Source organism: Anguilla anguilla, chromosome 6 (assembly GCF_013347855.1).
Source record: "Anguilla anguilla isolate fAngAng1 chromosome 6, fAngAng1.pri, whole genome shotgun sequence".
Taxonomy (NCBI): domain Eukaryota; kingdom Metazoa; phylum Chordata; class Actinopteri; order Anguilliformes; family Anguillidae; genus Anguilla; species Anguilla anguilla.
The window spans coordinates 40,934,483-40,957,764 of NC_049206.1; the positions used below are offsets into that span (position 1 = coordinate 40,934,483).

A 23,282-nucleotide genomic window follows, 5' to 3' on the forward strand; every position below is an offset into this window, starting at 1 on the left:
TTTTTTTTTTTTTATACAGAAAGTCCCACTTGTCCAAAGTCTCTTTTCCCCCTGTACATCACCATTAGTTTTTTTTTTTTTTTTTCTTCCTCTTGTATACATTTTTTTTCCTTTCTGCATTAAGTATCATTTCGGGTGGTCGGGGGAAAAAAAAAACAGTTATTTACAGTGCTGCTGAAATTGAGACGAACGTCAATCTACCATAAAGTAAGTTGCACAATATGGGGTAGGAGAGAGGGAGGGAAAAGGGCAGGTGGGGGGAAAAAATAGAAAAAAAAAACTGCTCCTTCTGATGGCGGTGGGGAGGGGTGGGCGGGGCCGGGCAAGGGGTGGGCGGGGCCAGTGTTAAGTGGGGATTATCCCATCGTTCCGCAGGCCCCTCTTCAGCTCCAGGTCTTCTAGCATCTTCCACAGCTCCTCTCTCTCCTCCTCCTTCTTCTTTTCCCTGCATGTGCAAAGACAGGCAATCAGACCGTGGCAAAAAAAACAGTTTTAATGGAAACTACAGAGGTCCTTGTAGGGTCAGGAGACCGGTTAGAACAGTGACACAGGAATTACTGTAAACAAACTCCGTAATGTGTGCAGCTACAGCAAGCCATCACTCAACGACTGGTGCAAAACTGAATAAAAATGATTTGCGCTTTGTGACCACATACTGGGATTAGCTTAATTCAGCAAGTAACTAACAACATATGGAACGCACTGCCATTTTTGGATTCAGGAAATCTCGCTAAAAGGAAGTGACATTTAAAGGAAACTTGTGAGGCTGTGTGAGGAGGGCTAAAAAGGAAACAAGGAAATCCTAGAGGACTGTTTACCCAGGGAACACGACAGGTCAGACAAAACAGTATTTTTTTTCCAGGGGCTGTAAGGGCTGTTCACGCGGTGTGTTCATCGTGGGAGTCTCATAGCTGATACTTTCCACAAGTGAGCAGGTACAGCTAGCTCCATGACGATCATTAAAAACCGTATTCTCAGAGACACCTGAACTGCGGTGAAACCGCAGGACTTTTCACAGGGGGGTGTCTTACCGCTGGCGGTCCGACTTGTAGGTCGCCGTGAGCTCGTCGAACAAAACGCTGTTCATCTCCATGAATGCCTTCAGTACGTTGTACACTAAAGCCACGATCGCCCTAGAATGGACCAAAGCAAACCGCATTAAAATACAGGCAAACAAACACCCATATGGGCTGACAAAGGCGAGTGAGGGAAACAAAGACTAAAAAGCAGCCTTACAGTATGTCCCTTTTTTCTTTGCTTACACAAAGAGCTCAATGAGGCTGTGATGTAATTGCTCCCTTTTAAAAAGGGACTTGCTGGCTCTTCAGCATACACAAAATGATTTTCTGATAAATGCGGGTTACGGGAAATAAGGGTCTTTCCATAACCACCGACAGACAGACGTTCCCTGAGATCGGACCAAGCACCTGACAACATGGCCAATGAATATCAATGCTGTTGCTCACTTTGCAGTCGGTGTGGAGTGACCGCTATAGGTTCTTATACAGTACAAGTTGTATGCTGTGGGTTTACATTTGTACTGATGTAGTGCACCACTGAGCAAGGCATTCACCCAAAAATAGGCTTTGATTGGAAGCAGGTGTGTGCCCGCATGTTCTGAAGAGAGAGGTCTGAACGGCACGTTGCACTAGTAGACACTGTGAGGTAGACTTCCCCGGTGACAGAGCGGGCGGGGTGTAGGGTGCGGTCGCCATGGCGAAGTGTGGGTTAGGGCTCACTCACGGGTTCCAGTGCTCTTTGGAGATCCTGTAGAGGCTGGAGAACATGATGGGCAGGATGACGCTGGAGTTCTCCTCGATCAGACTCATGATGTACTCATTGTTCCAGTAGTACAGGGCCCTCTCTGCTACCTGGGGAGGGGGGGGACAAGACCTGCTTCACTGACCTGAAAAGTGTGGACTGATCTGTATGAGAGACTGAAAGTGTGGGCTGATCTGTATGAGACTGAAAGTGTGGGCTGATCTGTATGAGAGACTGAAAGTGTGGGCTGATCTGTACGAGAGACTGAAAGTGTGGGCTGATCTTCATGAGAGACTGAAAGTGTGGGCTGATCTGTATGAGACTGAAAGTGTGGGCTGATCTGTATGAGAGACTGAAAGTGTGGGCTGATCTGTACGAGAGACTGAAAGTGTGGGCTGATCTTTATGAGAGACTGAAAGCGTGGGCTGATCTTTATGAGAGACTGAAAGCGTGGGCTGATCTGTATGAGAGACTGAAAGTGTGGGCTGATCTTTATGAGAGACTGAAAGTGTGGGCTGATCTGTATGAGACTGAAAGTGTGGGCTGATCTGTATGAGACTGAAAGTGTGGGCTGATCTGTACGAGAGACCGACCTGAAAGTGTGGGCTGGATACACATCTGGAGATCTGCTTGAAGAGGAGCTCCTGGACCTTGACAAACTGTGTGGGCTCGATCACGTCCAGGATCTCCTCCAGCTCCCCCAGGAACATCACCTTAAGTCACGGCAACGGCAAAACACAACCAGGTCAGAACACGCAACCCACAGTGGCATGAGGCCACAAGAGCCACAGGCAGGCCTAAACTGGACCGTGCTACCCGAGCCTGACCAGAAGGGAAACATCACAGGGTCAAAGAGCTCTGTCGAAGGAACGGTCTTATTATTCATACGGACGTCCGACTTTCAGAATGACCAGTAAAACAAACCGGCATGAGATCACTAGCAATATACAAAGTTGTGCCTAACCAATATCAAACCGTTTCAATGAAGCTAAAAGATGAGCCTTAAGCCAAATGACAAGTAAACTACAATTAAGTACACTTAAAATCAGACAAAGGGGTGGTCCATCTCTGAGGTCCAACCGCATTGTCTATTAACTTTACACCACCCCCCCCCCCACCCTTAATTTTTGCACACACTGTTCAAAGCTTTGGGTATGTGAAAAGCACTTCACAAATAAAATGTCCTAATGCTATTCTTATCAAGAATAGCATTTGTCCACAGTCAATTGTCCACTGTCAACGGTCCAACAATTTAACAGTGCAGGTTTCGAATTGCAGCGCAACACATAAATGTGTAGACACGATGACTGATTTGAAGTGGAGTAAGCTGTGTGTTGGTGCCCGTCTGTATGTGGGAGAACCTCACCTCTTTCTGACTACAGGTTTTTGGCCAGAACTTTAGCAATCCCCTGATGACCTTTAAAAGAAAAGCACAGCACATTCACTGTTAGGGTGGGACACACTGACATCACCGTTTGGCATAGCAAAACCCCTCGTAGAGATAAATTAATCGCGCTCATTTTAATTTAATGGCCATTTATACAGCTTGGTATTTAACAGAAGCTATTTGTGTAAACTACATTTCTTGAGACCCAGCAAAGCCTAAATGCTTAAAGGAAAAAAAGGTTACTTACTGGTTCTGTTAATACTGGGTCCTTCTCCAGGAACTGTACAATACAATAGGCCAACTGGAAAAACAAGAGAGAGACTGAGAGATGGCAGGATAATGAAGTGGAGCACAGTGAGGTGGGGCTAGGTGATATACCGTAACGCATCACATATTTCCTGAGCACAATAACGATCACCACCTTTCACTACGTCTTTTTAATCTTTAACCATCCCTGATGTGGTAGTAAACATCCAAACTTCCATGCAAAATACTTCTGGGGAAAAAACCATCACCGCTCATATATATTGGCTGTTTTATCAACACCCAATAGATATCACTGGTGATATCTTTTTTTTTCAGTGGAAGCATTTCACACGGCTTCTGAAGTTTGGATGTTCACCATTGCATCAGGTACGATAAAATAAAACAAAACAAAGAGAGGTGATGTGATTGTTATTATGCTTAAAAAAGGAAAAGGGAAAAAAAAAAAAAACAGCAACATGGATAATCATTGATATGGAATCACCCAGCTCTCAGTGAACTCAAGGACAGAGACAGGCACGCAGAGGGGAGGGAGAGAGAGGGAGCAAGTAAGAGGGAGGAGGAGAAAGGAGAGGGGGAGGAGGAAAGAGATGGAGAGGGGAGGGAAGATAGACCAAGTGAGGGAAGCGGAGTGAGAGGAAGAGAGGGAGGGAAGAAGAACAGAGTGAAAAGGAGGGAAGGAAAGATAGAAAAGCGCACACACACACACACACACACAGAAAGACGCGCGACCACGAAAAACACACCGTGCACGCGCCCAACGTTACCTGCGCGTGGAAGAGAGACAGACTTCGGACCGTGTGGAGGGGGATCAGCACTTTGACCAGGAACTGTTTGTGCTCTGCCTTCAGTGGGAGGGCAAAGCCGTTGATTATGCTGCGGGAAACGAGACAGAGGAACGGGGCTTGACCAATCAAAAACGGCCGGGGTCCGGTCACACGCTCACCGTGGGGCCTCGTTAAACGCCAAACAGAGGGGTTCCCCAAACTGTGGGCTGGGACCTACATTCAAAATATTAACCTGCTGTACGTAACACACTTTCCATTCACTCTCAGTTGAACACGCACTTCCTGTGTGCCCACTACTAGTTACAGCAGGCATGCAGGGATTTTGACATATGACTAAAAAGTGTCATATCTGAATACATGACCGGCCGAATTTTATGCAGAGGTGAGTCACAGTAAGCATATCTGTTCATGAGGCCGGTCAGGGCTTGGAAAATTCAGGAGCCACTAACCTAATCAAACACGCAGCCAATGGAACTAACAATGCAACTACTCACCGGCAGACAGCAGTGAAAGACTAAAGGACAATTTATAGCGCTTTGAAGCCCTGCCGTCCTGCACATTTATACAGCTGGATATATATATAAGCCGGTTAATCAGTAGTGTTTATTTAACTGGGAAAGGCAGCCGAGACTGCACTTCTCATTTGCGGCGTCGGGCTGGGACGTAAAGCCGGGCAGGGCAGGGCACGGCACGGCCAATCGGCAGTCAGGAGAACGAGACGTACGGAGGCCCCGTTTTGGAATTTGGACCGCATCGCCGCTCCTTCAATAAATGCCATCCGACCACGTCATCGCAATTAAATTTCTGCGTTCCAAACACAGGTGCGTGACTGACGTTATGTAATTGTGCGGAGAGGGGGGGTGGGGGTGATATGTACTTGCCTTCCCAGGATCTCCAGTAGCTCAGCTACCCCGTTGAAGTGCTCGGTTTCATAAACAAAACTGTCGGGAGGGAAGCGGGCGAGACGGTTAGCCGTAAGCGAGCGGAGCCGTTCCCGAGATGACGAGGCGGTCAGGATTTCGGCGCTCGCGTTCGCCTTACCGTAGAAAAATATTGTTAATCTGTTTTCGTATAAAAGCCCGCAGCCCCAGGAACTTCCCGTAAATTCTGTGTAAGACTGTCTTCAGGTAGTCCCTCTCCCGGGGGTCCTCGCTGTCGAACAGCTCCAAGAGCTGGGGGGGGGGGCGGGGGAGACACTGCGTCATCGAGTCTGCCTCCACACACACACACAACCACCCACCTATACCACACATACACCCACCCACCTGTACACCAACACCCACCTACACCACACACCCATATACCAACACCGACCTATACCAACGCATACACACACCAACACCCACATATACCACACAGCCATACACCAACACCCACCCTATGCCACAAATCCATACACCAACATACCATAATGCGATACATCCACGCACACCAACAACCCTCTATCACGTGCATTTATCACAAATGTTTGTTTATGCAGCACTTCCATTCAAAAAAACGTTCTGCACATCCTCACACTGAACCCGGATAAACAACAGTGCCTTGCCACACAATCCAGTTCCTACACAAAGGCCTGAATGAGATTCACTGAACTGTGTCTCCCATCAACCCTTGAGGCAATGAACAATGAGAAAATTTGGCCACAGAGCCACACATATCAAAATATTTGAAAACCACTGACCTGTAATACAAATTTCTGGTCTATGTATTTTTTGGCAATGCTTGGCTGGAATTCTTGACTCTCCAAGAATCGTATGAAGAACTCGTATACCAGCTGGGGAAAAACAAGGGGGGGGAGGGGGGGGTGGGGGCGGTTAAACATTTCTGTTATGAAAACAATCGCAACGCGTGCTGGGGCTCTGTAACATTAGCGTTCTGCTATGTCAGATCTTCAAGCTGCTCAGTCATGGCTTCTGAAGGCTTGATATATTTAGGTCCACAAGGGGCACCATATTCACAAGGCTTCCGTTACTACACTTTATTCCACGGTAAAAAAATAATAATAGAAATAAAAAATTTATGTAAAGAAAACACACAACCAACTGGGGAAGAGTAAAATAACAAAATAATGAGAAGTGGGGGTACTCCAAATCAAGCATACTATGAATAAGTCCGAGAGCTTAGTATCTTTAGCCAGGCAGAAGTTGGAGGAGTGCGTGCTTGTCCCTGTTCCTGACAAATAACAGACAGGGCTACAGAAATGAACATGAACACCAGCTCAGCATTCCAAAATGGGAGAAAAAGAGAGCTAACGTTAAACAATAATACTGTTGGCAAGGTCTGCCCAGCTTAGTACTCAAGGCGTACTAACACGTACTGTATTTGTGATTTGTGTATCAACCCCCAATATCCACACACAGTCACCGGAAAAGCACTTCCACAATAAATTTCCAGTAGAATATAGCAGGACATTTACAACAGAGACTTCTCTGTGTTTCGTCATCAGAAATATTCAGTTACAGTTTCTTGGTTTTTGAACTATGGCTACATGTGACAACCGAGTCAAGCCTTTGATGGCAGGGCGTTTTATTTTGCGTTCATGAAATTTGTTTTTCATTTCTCATGCGAATTACAAAACAAGAAAGGGGAAAATAGACCGGGCTTTTCTATCCATTTCCATAGGGTGACTGGAAACAGGAAGTACAGAGTAGACCGGAACAACAATGCACCCGCATTCAAAGCAAGCGCACGCAAATGGTCATCGACAGACAGCTGGAGCTCGGCCTGTTCTTAATCGCCACGCGGCCCGTCCCTCCCGTCGCCCTCCTCCGTACCTGTAAGTGTGGCCAGGAGGCCTCGAGCGTGGGCTCGTCCTCTTCCGGGTCAAACTCGTTGCTCTCGCTGGGAGGAAGGGTCCGGAATATATTGTAGGACACCTGGGGGAGGAGAGCAGAACTGGACGTCAGGACGCCGAGCTCCTGGTACACGCAGGCAGAGGCATGAGGAAGAGGTATGGGGGGGATTACACAGAAGCTGGCAACTCTAGTACAGCAAAGCTCAAAACAGAGTAATAAAGTCAGGTCAGGTTTTTGCAGGTACAAATGTCGCCTGTGGTCTAGCTGCACCAGAACACTGGTACAAGAAATGAAACAGCATCGGCTTTGGCCGTTGAATGAACTCTTAAAAATGGACAGAAAGATAACCGAAATGAAAGACGCAAGATGGAGTGCGTTTATAGTTTGTTAGAGTAAACGGATTTATTAAAACATCAGTTCCTGTGCTGTTTACAGTAACAGCCTAGTTCACTGCTTGCAAAGTCTCACTGTTTAGAATGAGAAAAACAAATGGGGAAGCATTACTGTATTGTCACTGAAACCCTGCCATGCCTGTATAGAGGAATGAGACTTGGCAGTGGGAAGAGACCTCCATGGATGTCCAAAGTGGGCGATAAAAGGCAAATAAATATTTTGTTATATGATCCTCGCAGGTCTGTTAGATATTACGAAAGATCAACCACAAGGATCTTGTGAGCTGCAGATTACTGGTTAGCTAGCAACTCGAAAGAGCAATGTTAGTCAGCTAACTAGTTTTACACAGCTGGCTGCTGTGAGGTAACGCTAACGTACTGCTAAGCTAACTAACATAACTCTTGGACAAGAGGGCATTCCATTGTGCGACTTCCCCTAGTTGTGTGGAGCACTCCCGTTGTATCATCTGGTATTGCAGCGGTTCTCCGTTGCATTTGTTGAATTTGCATCATTTCTGAACATACGGCATGCTTCTGTTGTGTTTTGCTTTAGCTTTATGTATGCGGTCTGAAACATGCTATAGCTTTTGGCATGTGGCATTTCTTGAATGGGAGCGCATTTCTCATATGTTTGTGCTTTTGCTTTTGGGGCATGATCATCCCATATGATTTTCTGAACTTGCAGCACATTTCTTTTTTTATATTTGCTTTGACATTCTGCTGTATGGTTCTCCTCTTGCAGCATGTTTCCGTTGTAGCGTTTAGAAAGTGCATCATTTCTTGATTTGGAGCGTATTTCCCTTTATATTTGTGCTACTATTTTTTAAGTGTGGTTGTCCTTATGGGCCACCATAGGCTATACTTTTATATTGCACTAGTAAAGCAATATAGTTAATCAACATGCTAACCTTTGTCCTAACCTTTTCCCAAGCTAAAACACAACACTAATCTTGTCACGTCTCACTCTAACTCTAACACGTATTCCTAACCCTGAATTCATTTAATAGTCGTTATTATTTCACCAAAATAAAATCCAAACATATAAGCCTACAGTGTAACGTCCCACTAGTGGAAAAACATTGGATGATCCAAAATCTAAGGCAAACCCTTACCCCTAACGCTTTCCCGAGCTCCTAAACACAAATCTAATCTTGCCTGAACCCTAAAGGCCAGTTCAGATCAACGATTCGGAACGAGACGAAACTGTTTTAGAACGTTGCAGAGAAAACTGCAGCGGTGTAAACTGGTTAGTTGCAGAGCGTCTGAAGCCGTTGCTTGGGGTCTCAAAAGACCCACCTTGTCAAATCGCCAAGTGCAGTTTTAGAACGTTTACAATCAGACGTCTTGGAATTTTTGCAAGTTGCAAAAGTTCCAGTCTCGTTGCGAATCGTTGATCTGAACTGGCCTTAACACTCACAGTTTGACACAAGCACGCCCACACAGACCCACACACACACACATGAGCAGCAGGAGTTTGTGTTCCAGAGCTGAGGTAGCCGACCTGCAGCGGGGTGCTTCTAGTTCTCTCTGCCCACGCGCCAGCCCTCCTGCTAAACCCTAAGCATCGGAGCGCTGTGGAAATCGGTAATCGCTCCTCCCTCTCCATCAGCGAGCTCGGCGTGTGGCCCTGGAGCCGAAGCCGGGGTTCAGGGGACACGCGCGGTTCAGAACGCAGGCTATACTGTGTATAAGAACAGCCAAAGACTAGGCCAGACTGCACGCCCGCATTCTGTCACACATTCTGCGGACGTTTGGGCGTTCGGCGTGGCGGTCGTTGTTTTTAGCATGCTGGGGGGGGGGGGGTTCCTCACCATTTTGACGACCTCGGGGTAGGTCTGCTCCGTCAGGTAGCCCCGGCTGACGGTGACGTAGTCCACCAGCTCGTTGAGGGTGGAGCGCTTGTACTCCTTCATCTTGAGGTCGGACAGCGTGTCCATGAAGTCGAAGAGCGTGCAGCACTGCTGCAGCTTCTGCAGGAACAGCTCCGGCTGTTCCCCGCCCGGGACGTCTGCAGGGGAGAGAGGTGGGGGTGGGGATCATACCAAAATCCAGGGTGCCATAGGGTGGGTGTCCCGTACCAGAATTAAGGGGAGACAGAGATTGATGCAGAGGGTTATTGTCCTATCCCAGAGTTAAAAGGGAAGGTGGGGTGAGTGTTCCGCAATACAGATAAGAAGGAGACAAATAGGGGTGCCTGGGGTGATTGTTCCATATCTTGATGAACAAGAGAAAACATTCATGATGGCTACGGATGGTTGTTCTGGCCAAGTTAGCAGTGAACAACTGTATATTCTCACCATGACAACAGGGTACCACGACAACGGTGTGGAGTAGAGGCTGAACATATCTGGGCTTCTAACCCGCAGGATGCCGGATCAGTCCTGGCATCACATTCACCCCTTAAAGCAAGGCTCTTAACCTGAACTAACCTAAAAACTCACGCGGTGAATGTCGCCATGGATACAGGCAATGAAAGTGAACAGATGAAATCAAGGCCGGCGGTACAGCAGGCTGGACTGCAAGTAGAGGGTGAAAAGCAGGGCCATATCCCTTACAGTCACAGGTCAGGAGACAGTGACAGCCAAATGGTAAATTCTACAGGTATTAAAAAGGGCATCAAGTAGGAGCAATAATGTAAAATTCAGCAAGCAGGCTACGCCAAGTGCATTAAAGTTGAGGGCCAGGCTAAGGGCAAGCCCAGATGAAGCTGTTCAACATGGGTTTGGCACGGTGGATCGAAACCACACACACCCCCCACAGATGAGGGTTTTCTGGCTCTGGACAGGCAGATCTGGCAATAAAAGCAGGCTTGTCTAAGGTCAAGCAGTCTTAATCTAAACGTCTGACCTCACACGGAGTATTGCAGGTTTGCCTTTTTGCACAGATCTGACTCTGGTCTGAGCCGCCTTTTACTCAGACTTAGCGGCAGGTCGGGTTGAGCCCGCGCATAGCGATTCGCCGCCTTAACGTTCCCAGGGAGGCCTAAAAGGGAGCGCGGCGTTCAGCGGCCCTCGGGCTCGTTCGCACGCCAACGCCAGCGCTCTGTTCTGCTTTTCATCACGGCTTCGGTCCCGTGACCGAAGAGGCGCGCCCTCGACCGCTCCCCGTTCACGCTCGCCGAAGGGCCTGACAACCGTGAACGTCGTTACGGCAACAAGCCTCACCAATCAACTGGGTGGAAAAAAGGACCTTGACAATGTGCCATTAGAGGTGCAAAATGAGCGTTTCTCTTGGTCGGTTTGATCATCAATCGCTTGGAACAGGCACACGCGCTATGACGTTAGCGGGTGGTCTCCTGGCACCGTGGTGAATGAAGCGTTGCCATGACAGCAATGCCACCCCCCCTCCTCCTCTTCAGAACATTCCAGCATGGCTCGCCGGTCACAGTTCACAGGTTGCACCATGTCCCAGAGACAGACATGGATCATTTTCAGGAACAGGAAAGAAATCTGAATCTTCTAGATAGAATGCTGCAGATCAGGACGAATGTCAGATTTTGGGTCTGAATGAGAGGGTTGTCAGTATATGGGTAAGGTGCAGATTGTGGAAGGTTTTTTTTTTTTTTTGGGGGGGGGGGGGGGGGGGGGGTATTCTCTTACCTTTGAGCAGTGGCAGAGGGGTAAGCTCGATGGGTTTGCCCTGAGATCGGAACTGGGAGGAGCTCTGCGACCGCTTCTGCTTGGCCTTCCTGACAGACTTCCGGGAAAATCCATCTACTTTGTCCACTGATGGAGGCGTGGTGGCTGCTGAGGACATAGCCGTGCTGGGAGGCGGAGAGAGTGAGAGACGGAGAAAGGGAAGGGGAAAGAAAGTAATGAAGGGATGGATGGATAGATAGATAGAGAGAGAGAGAGAGAGAGAGGACAACATTCAGCATTAGCACACATAACCAGGACAGCCAGCAAGCCAGTGAACAGCCACAGTAATAAATGCAATCACTGCGGCACTCCTCATTTCCTCCCCATACTCCCTACATGCTCTATGTTTCCCATCATCACATTACATAATTACATAATTGGCATAACACCCTGACACAGGCCAACCTAAAGCTGGCCTTGTGTCCTGTTCACTGGAGCAGCTCAGGATAAACACCTCCCCCAAAGGGTTCACCAGCTCTGCTGCACCTGCGTGGTCAGGAGCCCTGCTCCACCTGAACCTTCAACAGCCCTGCTCCACCTGAATTTTCGACAGCCCTGCTCCACCTGAATTTTCAACAGCCCTGCTCCACCTGAATTTTCGACAGCCCTGCTCCACCTGAATTTTCGACAGCCCTGCTCCACCTGAATTTTCAACAGCCCTGCTCCACCTGAACCTTCAACAGCCCTGCTCCACCTGAACCTTCAACAGCCCTGCTCCACCTGAACCTTCAACAGCCCTGCTCCACCTGAACCTTCAACAGCCCTGCTCCACCTGAACCTTCAACAGCCCTGCTCCACCTGAACCTTCAACAGTCCTGCTCCACCTGAATTTTCAACAGCCCTGCTCCACCTGAATTTTCGACAGCCCTGCTCCACCTGAATTTTCGACAGCCCTGCTCCACCTGCATTTTCAATAGACCTGATCCACCTGAACCTTCAACAGTCCTGCTCCACCTGAATTTTCAACAGCCCTGCTCCACCTGAATTTTCGACAGCCCTGCTCCACCTGAATTTTCGACAGCCCTGCTCCACCTGCATTTTCAATAGACCTGATCCACCTGAATTTTCAACAGCTCTGCTCCACCTGAATTTTCAACAGCCCTGCTCCACCTGAATTTTCGACAGCCCTGCTCCACCTGAATTTTCGACAGCCCTGCTCCACCTGAATTTTCGACAGCCCTGCTCCACCTGAATTTTCGACAGCTCTGCTCCACCTGAATTTTCAACAGCTCTGCTCCACCTGACTGTTCAATAGCTGTGTGTTATGATAATGCCATGCTAAAGACATGCTACCTATCAGAACTCGGGAGGGGGAAGGATTCATGAAGCTGATAAAAATGATCTATTGGAAAAATGTTTTAATCAAAAGGTGTTTCTTAAAGGAACTGCACAGCAGTTGTTCATTTTGACAGAACATTTTCCATTTCCAAGAAATATACTCCGTTAAATGTAGGCCTAATTAATCCTGATTTATTTGGATTTAGACTTAAAATAATCTGTTTAAAGAAATTACGCAGTAGGATTTATCAAAGGATTTTTTGTGGTGTGACATTTTCCTAATGTCTGGGATGTTCTGAAAATAAGCATGTTTGAATCATACAACTCCAAGCATCTCCTCGTTCATGCAGGCTTAGGTTCTCCAAGCAGAAATTGACCATTTAATGCATATTTCAATATACAGTATATTGGCTTTTATTATTATTGACTGATATGAAAAAGAGCATCATGATAAGACTGATGGTCATATCGAACCCCCAAAGGGACACTGCGAGCCCCACGCTGAGGCACACCCTCACGGTCGAGTCCTCAACGCCCCCACAAAAAAAAACGCAGACACTGGACTGCTGCTGAAGGCCAGGATATCACAGCGGAGGCGTTCTGCGTCAAATGACCAGGGTCCGCCCGCTCGTCCCGTCCGAGTTTGGGCAAAAACTTGTCTGTTGTCTTCTCCTTTTGACCGCATGAAGTCAAAAGGAGAAGACAACAGAGGTCAGGCATGGTCTGGCCACAGTATCAGCGCAGACTCTCCAGAAAAGTATGCACAGGAACAGACCGGCCTTCAAAAAAATCTGTCCAATGAGAATACGAGAGGCAGAGCTAAGACAGGGGGATGGTTCTAGGGGCACCCGGGAGGTGAACAACAAACAGGATGCCGCGGTATTGAATTATGAGCGCTAAACACTGCTGGGTTTACATGCAGTTAAATGTAGCACGTAAGTGAAACACATATGAAATTGCTGAGAAACCTGGAGAATGAAACCACGCCTGAGGTAATGAGAAGCGCTGCTAAAGCAGGACCTCGCCCATCGTGTTAACCATTCTAGTCCTGCTAGAACTTTATGGTAATTGGCCAATAAAATTAGCTAATTGAGTCTGTCCACCGATTTGACTCAGTGCTTCTACAGAAAAATGTCCCAAAGCTACCAACATCTACATTGATCTTGGCATCAGACAGCCTACATATTAAAGGTTGACTGTTCTGAAACGGCAAAAAGCCTCCATGGATTCAGGCCCACAACCTAATCAAATGCATAGGCCTATTTGTAATAGGGCCTACTTTCACTTGCCAGACGGTTGTTAAAAGCTGAAAGCACCCTTGCAACTCCCGGACAAGATTCACTGAATAACGTTACAAAACCAAAACGCGCAAATCAAAACAGAATTTTTGTAGGGAATACAAGTTTAAAACAGACGGGCAGAGTCTGTCAAGGCTCAAAGGGTTAAAGCGTTTGTGTGACTCAGGACCGAAGTGACGACACCTTCGCTGAATGAGCCTCACGGAGCGGACGATGGGAGATAAGCCGACGGTGACCTGAGAAGGCGCACCTGGTCCCTCGGCTGTAATCAGCCCCAAATCAGCTGAGTGGCCCGTTCCCGCGTCAGAGCCGCGAGGTTCCCACAGCGCAGGGCTCCCAAACGCGACCGGCGGTCCGCCCCGCCTCCGATGGAGGAACACAGTGGACACAGGATGACACTGGACCTCACCCTTCCTAGAATTCCTTGAGAAAAGCCTCCCGAGAACTCGTTTTTTTTGGTTCAGCGGCACTGGTACGCCGTACAATCAAATGCTGATCGGGCCGGTGTTGACAGAGGCAGGGAGTCCCTCGGTTCGGCAAACACGAACGGCCGCGGTGTCGCCAGGGAGGATTTATTTGGTGTGTAAATTAGCCTGACTCATTACAGAAACGCGGCCATCTTGTTTGAACACACCGCTCCGAAACATAGCAACGGCTCTCTGTGCTTGGGATCAGAAATGCCTCCAACGATAAAAACTCCAGCAATGCCTCACAGAATGGCAACCCTATGAAGCGAAAGCTGTTCTTAATCACGGAACCACAGATGAATCACTGAACGCTTGAAAGTTACGCTACCAGCGGTGGGTGCGTAATAATACAATATCGTCTCGGAGGCCGTGCGTGCAGTCCGACAGAATCCTGTGCGGAGGTTAGGGCGGGACGATATGCCGTAACGATAATTGAAAGCGAAATTAAGAACCATCGCCGTCGTCTGGCGTATCAGGTTTCATTTTCGCCCGTTTCTCCATAACCGTGTCTGATTCCACAGTGCATCCGCTCCTGTCTCTACTGGGTGCCGACATGGCAGCCGGTCAGAAGCACAGCCGTGCATGCATGCATGCATGCGGCTTCCATGCAACCGCTGAAAACGCGTCACGTGATTCCGGGAAAGCTGCACGGGTGTGCTCCCGACGCATCGACACCCGGCAAACAAGCGCTGGTGTTTTTTTTTTTTTTTTCCCTCAGAAACCATTTTTGCACGGCCTCTGAAATTCGGACATCCGCTGCTGCATCACGAACCATGCTCACAGAGAAAAAGAGGACAGAAAGATGGAGAGATAGGAAGAGAAAGGATGACAACAAAGGAGAGGACAAGAAAGAGAGCAGCACGCAAAAGGAGGAATAATGAGAGAGTACAGTGGAAGAGGAAAGAGAAGGGGAGGGGGGGGAAAGAGGGATAGAAAGAAAAAAAAGGAAATGTAGATGCAGAAAGAATGAGGGTGCGAAAATCTGAATTGGCCACGATGATAAGCAATTCAGAACCTGCCACACAATTCCAGCTTTCGACATGCGATCTGCTTTCAGAAGCCAGGCGCTAATCTGAAAGGTACATTTTTAAGCAGTTCTCATCAGAATATTGAGTATGTCACAGCTGTTTTCAAACTGCGTGCTTACGGATTTTCAAATGTGAATAAACCATGATATACAAACACCGTTCCAAAGAGGCAATAAAATGAACGCGCCTTAGCCCGGCCGAATTAGCAGTTGCCACCCCTCCGTGTGTTTGCAAATTACACCATCCACTTTCGATTAGAGCATATTTTGCAGGACCCACTACTACAGTGCTCGTGTGAAACGGGTGCTAATTTGCGTAATGTTCCAAATCAAATATTCACAACGCGTGTAGGTCGACGCCTCAGCCACTTCAGTGAAAAATAATGCATTCTGCACTCACTGTGTCTGCATTGCTTAGTAATGAGCTACTTGTGAGAACTGACTACCAGTACTAGATCAAACCTGGCAGCTTGCACACTGTACACAGCAGTGCCTCACCGTATGGTAGCTTTTACTGAACACTCTGTATATCATGGACACTGCATGGTATAATACAGTGGTCTCCAACCCCGGTCCTGGAGAGCTAAAGGGTCTGGCTGGTTTTCATAGTGACTCTGCACTTCATGAATCAATTAGAGCAGTTGATTACACACTTAACTTGGGTCTCAATTGGGTGCTGATTTTAAGGTCAAAACAAAAACCAGCAGACCCTGTAGCTCTCCAGGACCAGGGTTGGAGACCACTGGTATAATACCTTTATTATATAGCTACCTATACCATGAATACTAAAATCTGGACCTTGAATCCAAATTCGGCCATGGTTTTCTTTCCCCCAGGTAGGTAATTAACTGAACAGTTTGTGCTACTGATTGGCAAGACTGTATTCACACTTGACTCCCAGGCAAAGGGAGGATGTGACACTAGCAGTTCTTGGACCTTGAGGATCGTCACGTGAGTAACAGGGATCTATAGGCCAGAGGTGGGCAAGAAGGGCCGTATCTGTTTCTGGTCTGAATAATTTAAGTAGCCCTACCATTTTCACCATCTGACATTTTAGCTACATTTCTTTGATAAGCGCACAAATTACAGACTGTTCTTGTGACCCCATATGAAAAATATTACTGTGGTCTAATCTGCAAGTGAGCTGATGTATTAGCCAATTAGGTAATTTAGCCAGAATAATTGGGGGAAATAAAAAGGTTCACACCCACCAGGCCCCTAGGACCAGAATTGCCTACCCCAGTTATAGTTCTACAGTTTTTTCAGGCATCCATGTTGCCAAAGAAATATAAATGGCCAAAGAATTGCCTTATATCCTGACCAGGGCCTGTCTGTGTGGAGTTTGCATGTTTTCCCTGTGCCCATGTGGATTACCTCCAGGCTTCCTCCCAGAGTCCAAAAACGTCCAAAAGTGAAGTGTCCAACTTGCCCATTGATATGAGCGTGTGAGTTAGGGCTGTCAAAAAATATTTGAAGTTCGAAAACTATTCGAAAATCTTTCTTTTTTTTAAGTTTTAACCTAAATTTGAGCATTGAAATATTAGTTTTGGATCCCGCGTATTGTAATTAACATGCAGGCTTTAATTTCATGCGGCGAATCATGTTCATGCACGCAAAGTTAACATGCAGGCTTTAATTTCATGCGGCGAATCATGTTCATGCACGCAAAGTTCATTTCCTGTGGTAACGTTACTTCCTCTGTCAACAAAAAACATTCTGCCCTGGACCCAGGGCAAGTGGATCGTCTGGTTTTCCTTGCCAATAACCTCCGGTGATACTTTCAGCTCTATTGACACCTAACGTTACTGGTCAGCTAGCCTCGAGAGCCAGTCTCTTTTTTCACTTCGTTCAACAGATCTGGTCAGCTAAAAATTTAGGCTAAATAATGTTCCCATGGCAGGCTATGTTTCCTTTCTTTTCTGAAGATTTTTATAAAATTGGATGATGAAAGAAGTTCAACTAAACAGAGTAAGTAATTTATGTCGTTTTAGGCTACAGGTATTAGCCGTTTGAATAGTTTTTGTGTTAATAAATAAACAGGGATTTCCTATAAACAATCATTTCCCGATGATTAATAAATGCCGATGTGTGGCAAATTACATCCATGTGAAAATGCTTTATTCATTTGCGCATTAGGCTATAGAAACTGCAGTGGGCTCATTTATAAAATGAACTTGCGTGCATACGTCAAGTGAAGACCTGACGTAGAGCGACAACCGTTTCCACGGTCAAATCGAGTCGCGCTGAAATTTTCTAAATCACTACTTGACGTGATTTTCTACGCACGCGCCACAGTTGATCTGAAATACGTTTTGTAAATGAGGCCCCAGATGTAGTAACCTAGTATTAAAGTTCACCAATGTCCTCTATTCTACTGCCCGCTCGTGGAAAATAACGCGTATAGGCCAGTTTAGAGGGAGCGTCACATGCATATTGCGTCCGACAATAAGCGGCTTATTTTTGTGAATTATAGGCAAATGATATTCGAATATATTCAAACTCTAACTAATTACAAAAGCTAATATTCTAACTCAATTTCATGGAACTTTTGACAGCCTTGCACATGGTGTGTCTGTGAGAGCACCCTGCAATGGACTGGCAGTCTGTCCAGGGTGTATTCCTGCCCCTTGCCCAATGGAAAGCACCCATTACCAGGAATAAGAGGCCTAGATAATGGGTGGATGGATGTAAATTGTCTTATAAGGGGTGGGGAGAACTGTGGTAAGATGGAAAGTGAAAGATATTCATGGTCCAGGCTGAGCAGATGACTCTGGTCCCTGTTGGCGAGTGGAGGCACAGTCTTCCTGTGCAGACAGCACCGAGGCGGGAGGCGGCTAATCCAGAGTGCACGCACATCAGCAGCCCGCATGCCGCTAGGGAGGGGGGATGCAGACGGGGGGGGGGGGGGAATTCACCGGGGGAGCCGGTCAGCAGCAGACCAGGCCAACGTCTCGCACGGAAACTAAGTTGGCCAGACCAACACCACTCACCGCGGTCAACAGTGATGGACAAGGGTGCCTTCAATTGAGTTTGATAACCACCATTTACGACGGGCAATAGCAGCATTCTTCAGATTACTTATCGCAACAAACACGCAAAATTTATAAGCAGTTCTAAAAATCATTGCAGTGTCTAAAGGTGCAGCAAGGCTACTTCCTTAAAAATGAAGCAGCGGTTTCATTTGCCGCCATAGTGGGCGGAGCTACACGCATACCGTCGACTGGCACTTAGGACGCAATGCAATAAATTTGTTCTCCGTAGCAAGACATCGTGATTTGGTCACCTGAGCAGCAACAATGGCGTCACCGATGAATCTGAGGGGTCATTTGAGACGAGGATGATTTAACGGGTGACGCGGGAAAGGGAAAGTTGGCATGGACGCAGTGGCCAGACGGCGATAAACACTGCAACCGTACACCGGCCCGGCGTTTGAGGCAAAGTCAAACAGAGCGCATGCCATCCCCTCTGAAGCCCTGCAGAACTCGTGCTATATATTCTGAAAGAGCAAGAAAGCATTCCGAGAACTTGGGGTGAAACCGCATTGGTCGCATTCCTCCCGACTGGAGGGCTTGCGGGCTTTCGTCGCTCTCCTTCGTTCGCCCTCGTTTTAAGCCTGCTTCCAGAAAGGTTTCGGGGGGTTGCATACCAGGGGCAGGGAAAAATGACAAATATGTTAGCAGTCTTCGTGTCGGCCCAGAAGTCGAGCTCTTCGAGCCGGCTTCCCGGCCCTGCACCTGTGACCAAAAAATAAACCAGACCCCAACAAACACCACTGTGCTTTCGCTCATCAGACTAGGAGGCCTCATGATGTGGACACCAGGATAGGCATCACTGCTAAGATGGGACCATGTTCACATTTGGTAATGCTGCATGGGATATGGTCAACTTCCTCTAAATGAAATGCCAGGATAAGCAAGATGACAAAGGTCCTGCAGTAAGCGGAATGATTTAGGCTAATCCCAGAGACTGTGGCTGCAAAGGGCTTGTGGCTAAAAGGCACAAGCACTGGAAGCGACAGCAGTGAACGTTTTAAGACACTGCACCTTCGACAGCCACCATTCAAAATAAATCCACAGCCTTGACAACCAGAGGGGGCGCTACTGAGCAACAAAGTGGGAAACAACTTCCTGAGACCCTCCCACAGGAGCCCAAGCTATGGCTGGGAAGGTGTGCTCCCATGGGACTACAGGGCACAACTGTGGGGACCACTGTGCAAAAGACTGCACTGAGAAACATTGCTTTAACTACATAATGTATTTTAAATGTAGTGCTTTCCAGGTAAGATCTGTTTGTCGAACCTGAGCATTCTGACACACTGGCAAACTACACAAAATCCACAAACACCAAAGGAGGACAAAGAAAGCAATGTTGACACTGACACTCAATTTTTAAAATTTGTAATAACTGCAGCCATAAAGCAGAGGGAATTTGAAAGCACACCCATTTCGGCTAGAAAATGTGGGTCATCTGGCACGATGGAGATAACCCCCCCACACCCAGGGAGAACCTACAGGTTGAAAGTACAAGGCCCTACACAGATGCTCGGCCCACATCCAGTAAAGCTAACGATGCTGGCAGCACAAATAAAGGTGCTTTTTAATGTGCACGGTGACTCAGTAGTGCAAGGTTCGCTAGGTGTTTAGTCACAGATATAGAGGGAAAGAGAGTCCTCCTCAGGCATGGAACCAAGGCATTTTAATATCCTTCTCTGTTGCGTGTCAACTGTACTGACAAAGCAACGGGTGCCAAAGAAAGTTACATTTACAGTATATATAGCCCACCGTTTCCAGGATAAGTGCATTTCTAAGAGCAGACTGCTAAATCTTTTTTACGCACGTACTCTCAAGTCAACCTTTGATTCGTAAAACGTGCACGGACCAACGTTGACGCGTGACCGTCGGCAACGCTTCCTGCACTGAAGCGGCCTATGTGCGGCCACACATGCAGAATGTGTCATGTTGAAAAGCATGTGAGAAGCAAAAGAACCACTCTCACTCTAGATGCACAGAGGCAAAATGGCGGAGATGAACAGGGAACAGACAGTTGCCATTCAGGGTGACTTGGTACTTCGCTGTGCGCCGGATGACAATTTCACATTTAAAAACATGCAAACGTGTCCAGCAACCGACATTTTATATCAATTATACCAAAACCTACAGTCAGACCACACTGGGAAGAACTGAACAATCCAAACAGGCACATCATGATCACTATATGACCCCTTTGCTCCAACTGAGAATGGCCACAGCTGAACACAAAGAATGATGTGTGCTACACTGAAAATGTAATCCACCACCTGTACTACCAACTAATGTTGCTTTAGTTTGGAACAATCTAAACAGCCAGCTTTCCTGAAACTGCATATAGCCTAATTCACGTCTGTGTATTTTGTAGCATTCTGTAAATATCCACCATTGTGGATGTTAAGCATTTCATGAATGATGTTTTACACTTAAATACCTTTCAGTACACCTGTCTAGAGATATAGTACATACATACCCATGCTACTATTGGCTGGCTTATTGAAACATTCACAAGAAACTGCATTCAGCATGTAGACCACCTTACTGGAACTAGAGTTGGAGCTCTCACTAATATAAAAAATCTAAACATGGATTTCCCACTGGATCTAAAATATGAGCTTTTTCCACTGGATCTCCAGCTTTCCCATGGGACCTAGCCATGCATTTCACCTCATCCGCACTGCAGGCTGCTGTATTTTGTAACGCACAGCTTTTTTGGTGTAAAAGTGGTTCTGCTGTCAGGTTGGTATGACCATGCCATTAACAGAGCATAATCAGTGTGCTATAGTTGTCCAAGACACTTTGCTATGGCATGATTATGCTTAAACCGGTCAAAATATACATTTTGTACTGGGCCGGCATGCCTTCAAATTTACTTATTGTCATGTGTACAAAACCGCAGTGATTGCGAATTCGCATCTTATAACTGGAAAGAGCATACTGAAATGAAAACACTTTTCACACAAGATGTACGGTTTATATTAAGTGCGCACTTTCTCGTATGCATGAGGCTAGACTGCCAAAATTCACGAATGTGTCTGACGGCCAGTTGCAAAACACGAGGCGAGAAAGCTCCCAGTAGCAAGATGGAACAACTGTTGCCCTGAACTACCCGTAATAGCCATCGCTCATCATCCTGTAAAAGCCTACGTGAAACTGGCGGGTGACAAGAACAGGTGTGCACTTGCAGCCCGCTCCAATCGAAAGACAATGTTTCCTAGCCAGTTAGAGCTACCTTCACTCGCTACTTAATGTTATATGAATGGCTGTGCGTGAACGACAATATCAACACTAGCATGTGCAGGGTAGCTAAGTCAACTAACTAGTAAATGAGTAAACTGTACACTGTGTCCTGTACCGTTAGCAAAGCCTACACTACATTTATTTGGCTTAGCACAGCCCAAAATGCCACTGTTAGGACGTTTATCACCATAACTCAATTTCTATGAATTTAGCCATGTGCTACCGACCTAACCCTCTATAGCGTTTTCTAATGTTACTAGCGTACTGCGTTAGAAAATAGCAGTAAACCTAGGATAGCTAATTTAGCTGTCAAGAAAAAAATAATCCCTGGCTGTACACATTCTTCTGGTCAACACAGCAGGGAACGCAGCTAGTTTTCTGTGCACGTTAGCTGGCAAACTTGTTTACCTCCCTAGCCCGACAGTGTCGTTTGCGAGTATCATATCATACAATGCTATGAGATAACGTCAGAAAACGTTGGCTAGTTAAAAACAATTTGCACATTGCAAGAAAAATCGTCTTAGTCGATTGCTTACTGTCGAACATTACATGCATCTCATGCTATTCAAATAGGTGGCACGCTAACAGCGTGCCAAGCCAACTTTGCAAGCCAGTTAGCCAAGTAGCTAACGTTACTAGCACTTTCGCCGGGACCGAAGCAGGCTAGCACAGTAACATTAGCCAGCTAGCTTTTCAAAATGGTGTGAACGGGGTTAGATGGACGGCGCTAGTTAAGGCCTCAGTCTATCCATTCAGTTGGTTACTAGTTAGCACAAGATGCTGTTCCATGTAGCCATGGTTAGCTAAAATAGCCAGCTAATGTTGTAGCTAACAAGCTAGAAAACCTCAGTAGCCACACGTTAAAGTTCACTTGTAAGGGCAACTAACCAACTTCAATTTTGAAACCTGGGTTAATATGGTAATATACCAACTAACTAAAATTACAAGCATTTCCATAATTAGCTGACGTTGGCTAACAGTTAACTACTGGCTAGCTAGCCAGCACCTAACGTTAGCTGGCTAACTTGCCACCGAGTACTCGCACAAACAGAACTGCATAGAGCTTTAGAACTTCTAGTTACCTTGTTCCGTGTTAAGGTGTGGAGATGGTGACGGGCCGGAGTGACTGTTCAGCTAGATAGCCAACAGTGTTTACACTTGTTTTAAGTCTTTAGCAATTAGCTAGTCTCTCCCTGCCGCAACAGCAGAAAAAGCCAGCCAGCTATCTTGGCCTTTCACAGATAGCCAAACCCACAGCACCCTTCAGCTAGCTACAGTAGCTAGCCACCTTCTAAGGATATAATCCTCCAAGTCCCATTAATAACGGTGCACGGATGTATGTAGAAGAAGCGAGGTGAACCACATTCCCTGATTGTTGAAGCAATCGCCTTCTAGTGGTGCACCCCTCTCTTTTCCGGCTATTTTTTCCTCTTCTCACTATTTTGGGGCAATCTCTTTTCCCCCTATTGTCAATATTACTGGGCTGAGTCCATGGCACACACAACATACGTGCATACTACCATGCTATTTGTCCGTGGCATAAGCACGAAATACTATTGGCTACATTGGCTACTTTGAAGAAAATAGGGCATGGGGTTGGGTCTTCAACGACGTCTATCATTTCAGAGCCTCGGCGCTCCGTCCTGGAGATAGATGAACAAGTAAGATTGGTTGAAAAGTACGTCACTAGGAAGGAGGTTGGACAGGAGAGGACGGTAGAGAATGCCCGTATGGAAGGAAGGTTTCGTGGCCTTCGTAGTTCATACCCTTCTTAAGCAGTGTGCGATACAATGTCGTGTACTGAAGTACTTCTGAACTTAATTGATTTATTAAAGAGCTAACGCGAATTGCTGTGAGTGCACCAATTATAAATGCGTTTTCTGGCCGCTGGCGCAAATTAAGGAGAATATATTAGTAGCCT

The 23,282-nt window shown here is 46.8% G+C and overlaps 1 protein-coding gene across 1 annotated transcript; it reads right to left on the reverse strand.

Moving 5' to 3' along the window:
- Positions 1 to 22,996, reverse strand: LOC118230424 (serine/threonine-protein phosphatase 2A 56 kDa regulatory subunit epsilon isoform). Its single transcript, XM_035423435.1, has 14 exons — positions 22,444 to 22,996; positions 10,987 to 11,150; positions 9,199 to 9,395; positions 6,975 to 7,076; positions 5,882 to 5,974; positions 5,242 to 5,372; positions 5,082 to 5,141; positions 4,180 to 4,288; positions 3,396 to 3,449; positions 3,128 to 3,178; positions 2,355 to 2,474; positions 1,744 to 1,871; positions 1,032 to 1,133; positions 1 to 445 (listed from the first exon to the last, which is right to left on the reverse strand). The coding sequence occupies exons 2-14, from the start codon at positions 11,141 to 11,143 to the stop codon at positions 346 to 348; spliced, it is 1,404 nt and encodes a 467-aa protein (XP_035279326.1). The 5' UTR covers positions 11,144 to 11,150; positions 22,444 to 22,996; the 3' UTR covers positions 1 to 345.
- Positions 22,997 to 23,282: the final 286 nt, after the last annotated feature.

Bases quoted from the DNA above. Each gene is read 5' to 3' on its own strand.
- LOC118230424 (XM_035423435.1), bottom strand. From the start codon at position 11,143: ATGTCCTCAGCAGCCACCACGCCTCCATCAGTGGACAAAGTAGATGGA. The intron at 5,975-6,974 runs GTACGGAGGAGG...GTTTTTCCCCAG, and splicing joins CCTCCTGGCCACACTTACAG to CTGGTATACGAGTTCTTCAT. The intron at 3,179-3,395 runs GTAAGTAACCTT...TTTCTTTTAAAG, and splicing joins ACCCAGTATTAACAGAACCA to GTCATCAGGGGATTGCTAAA.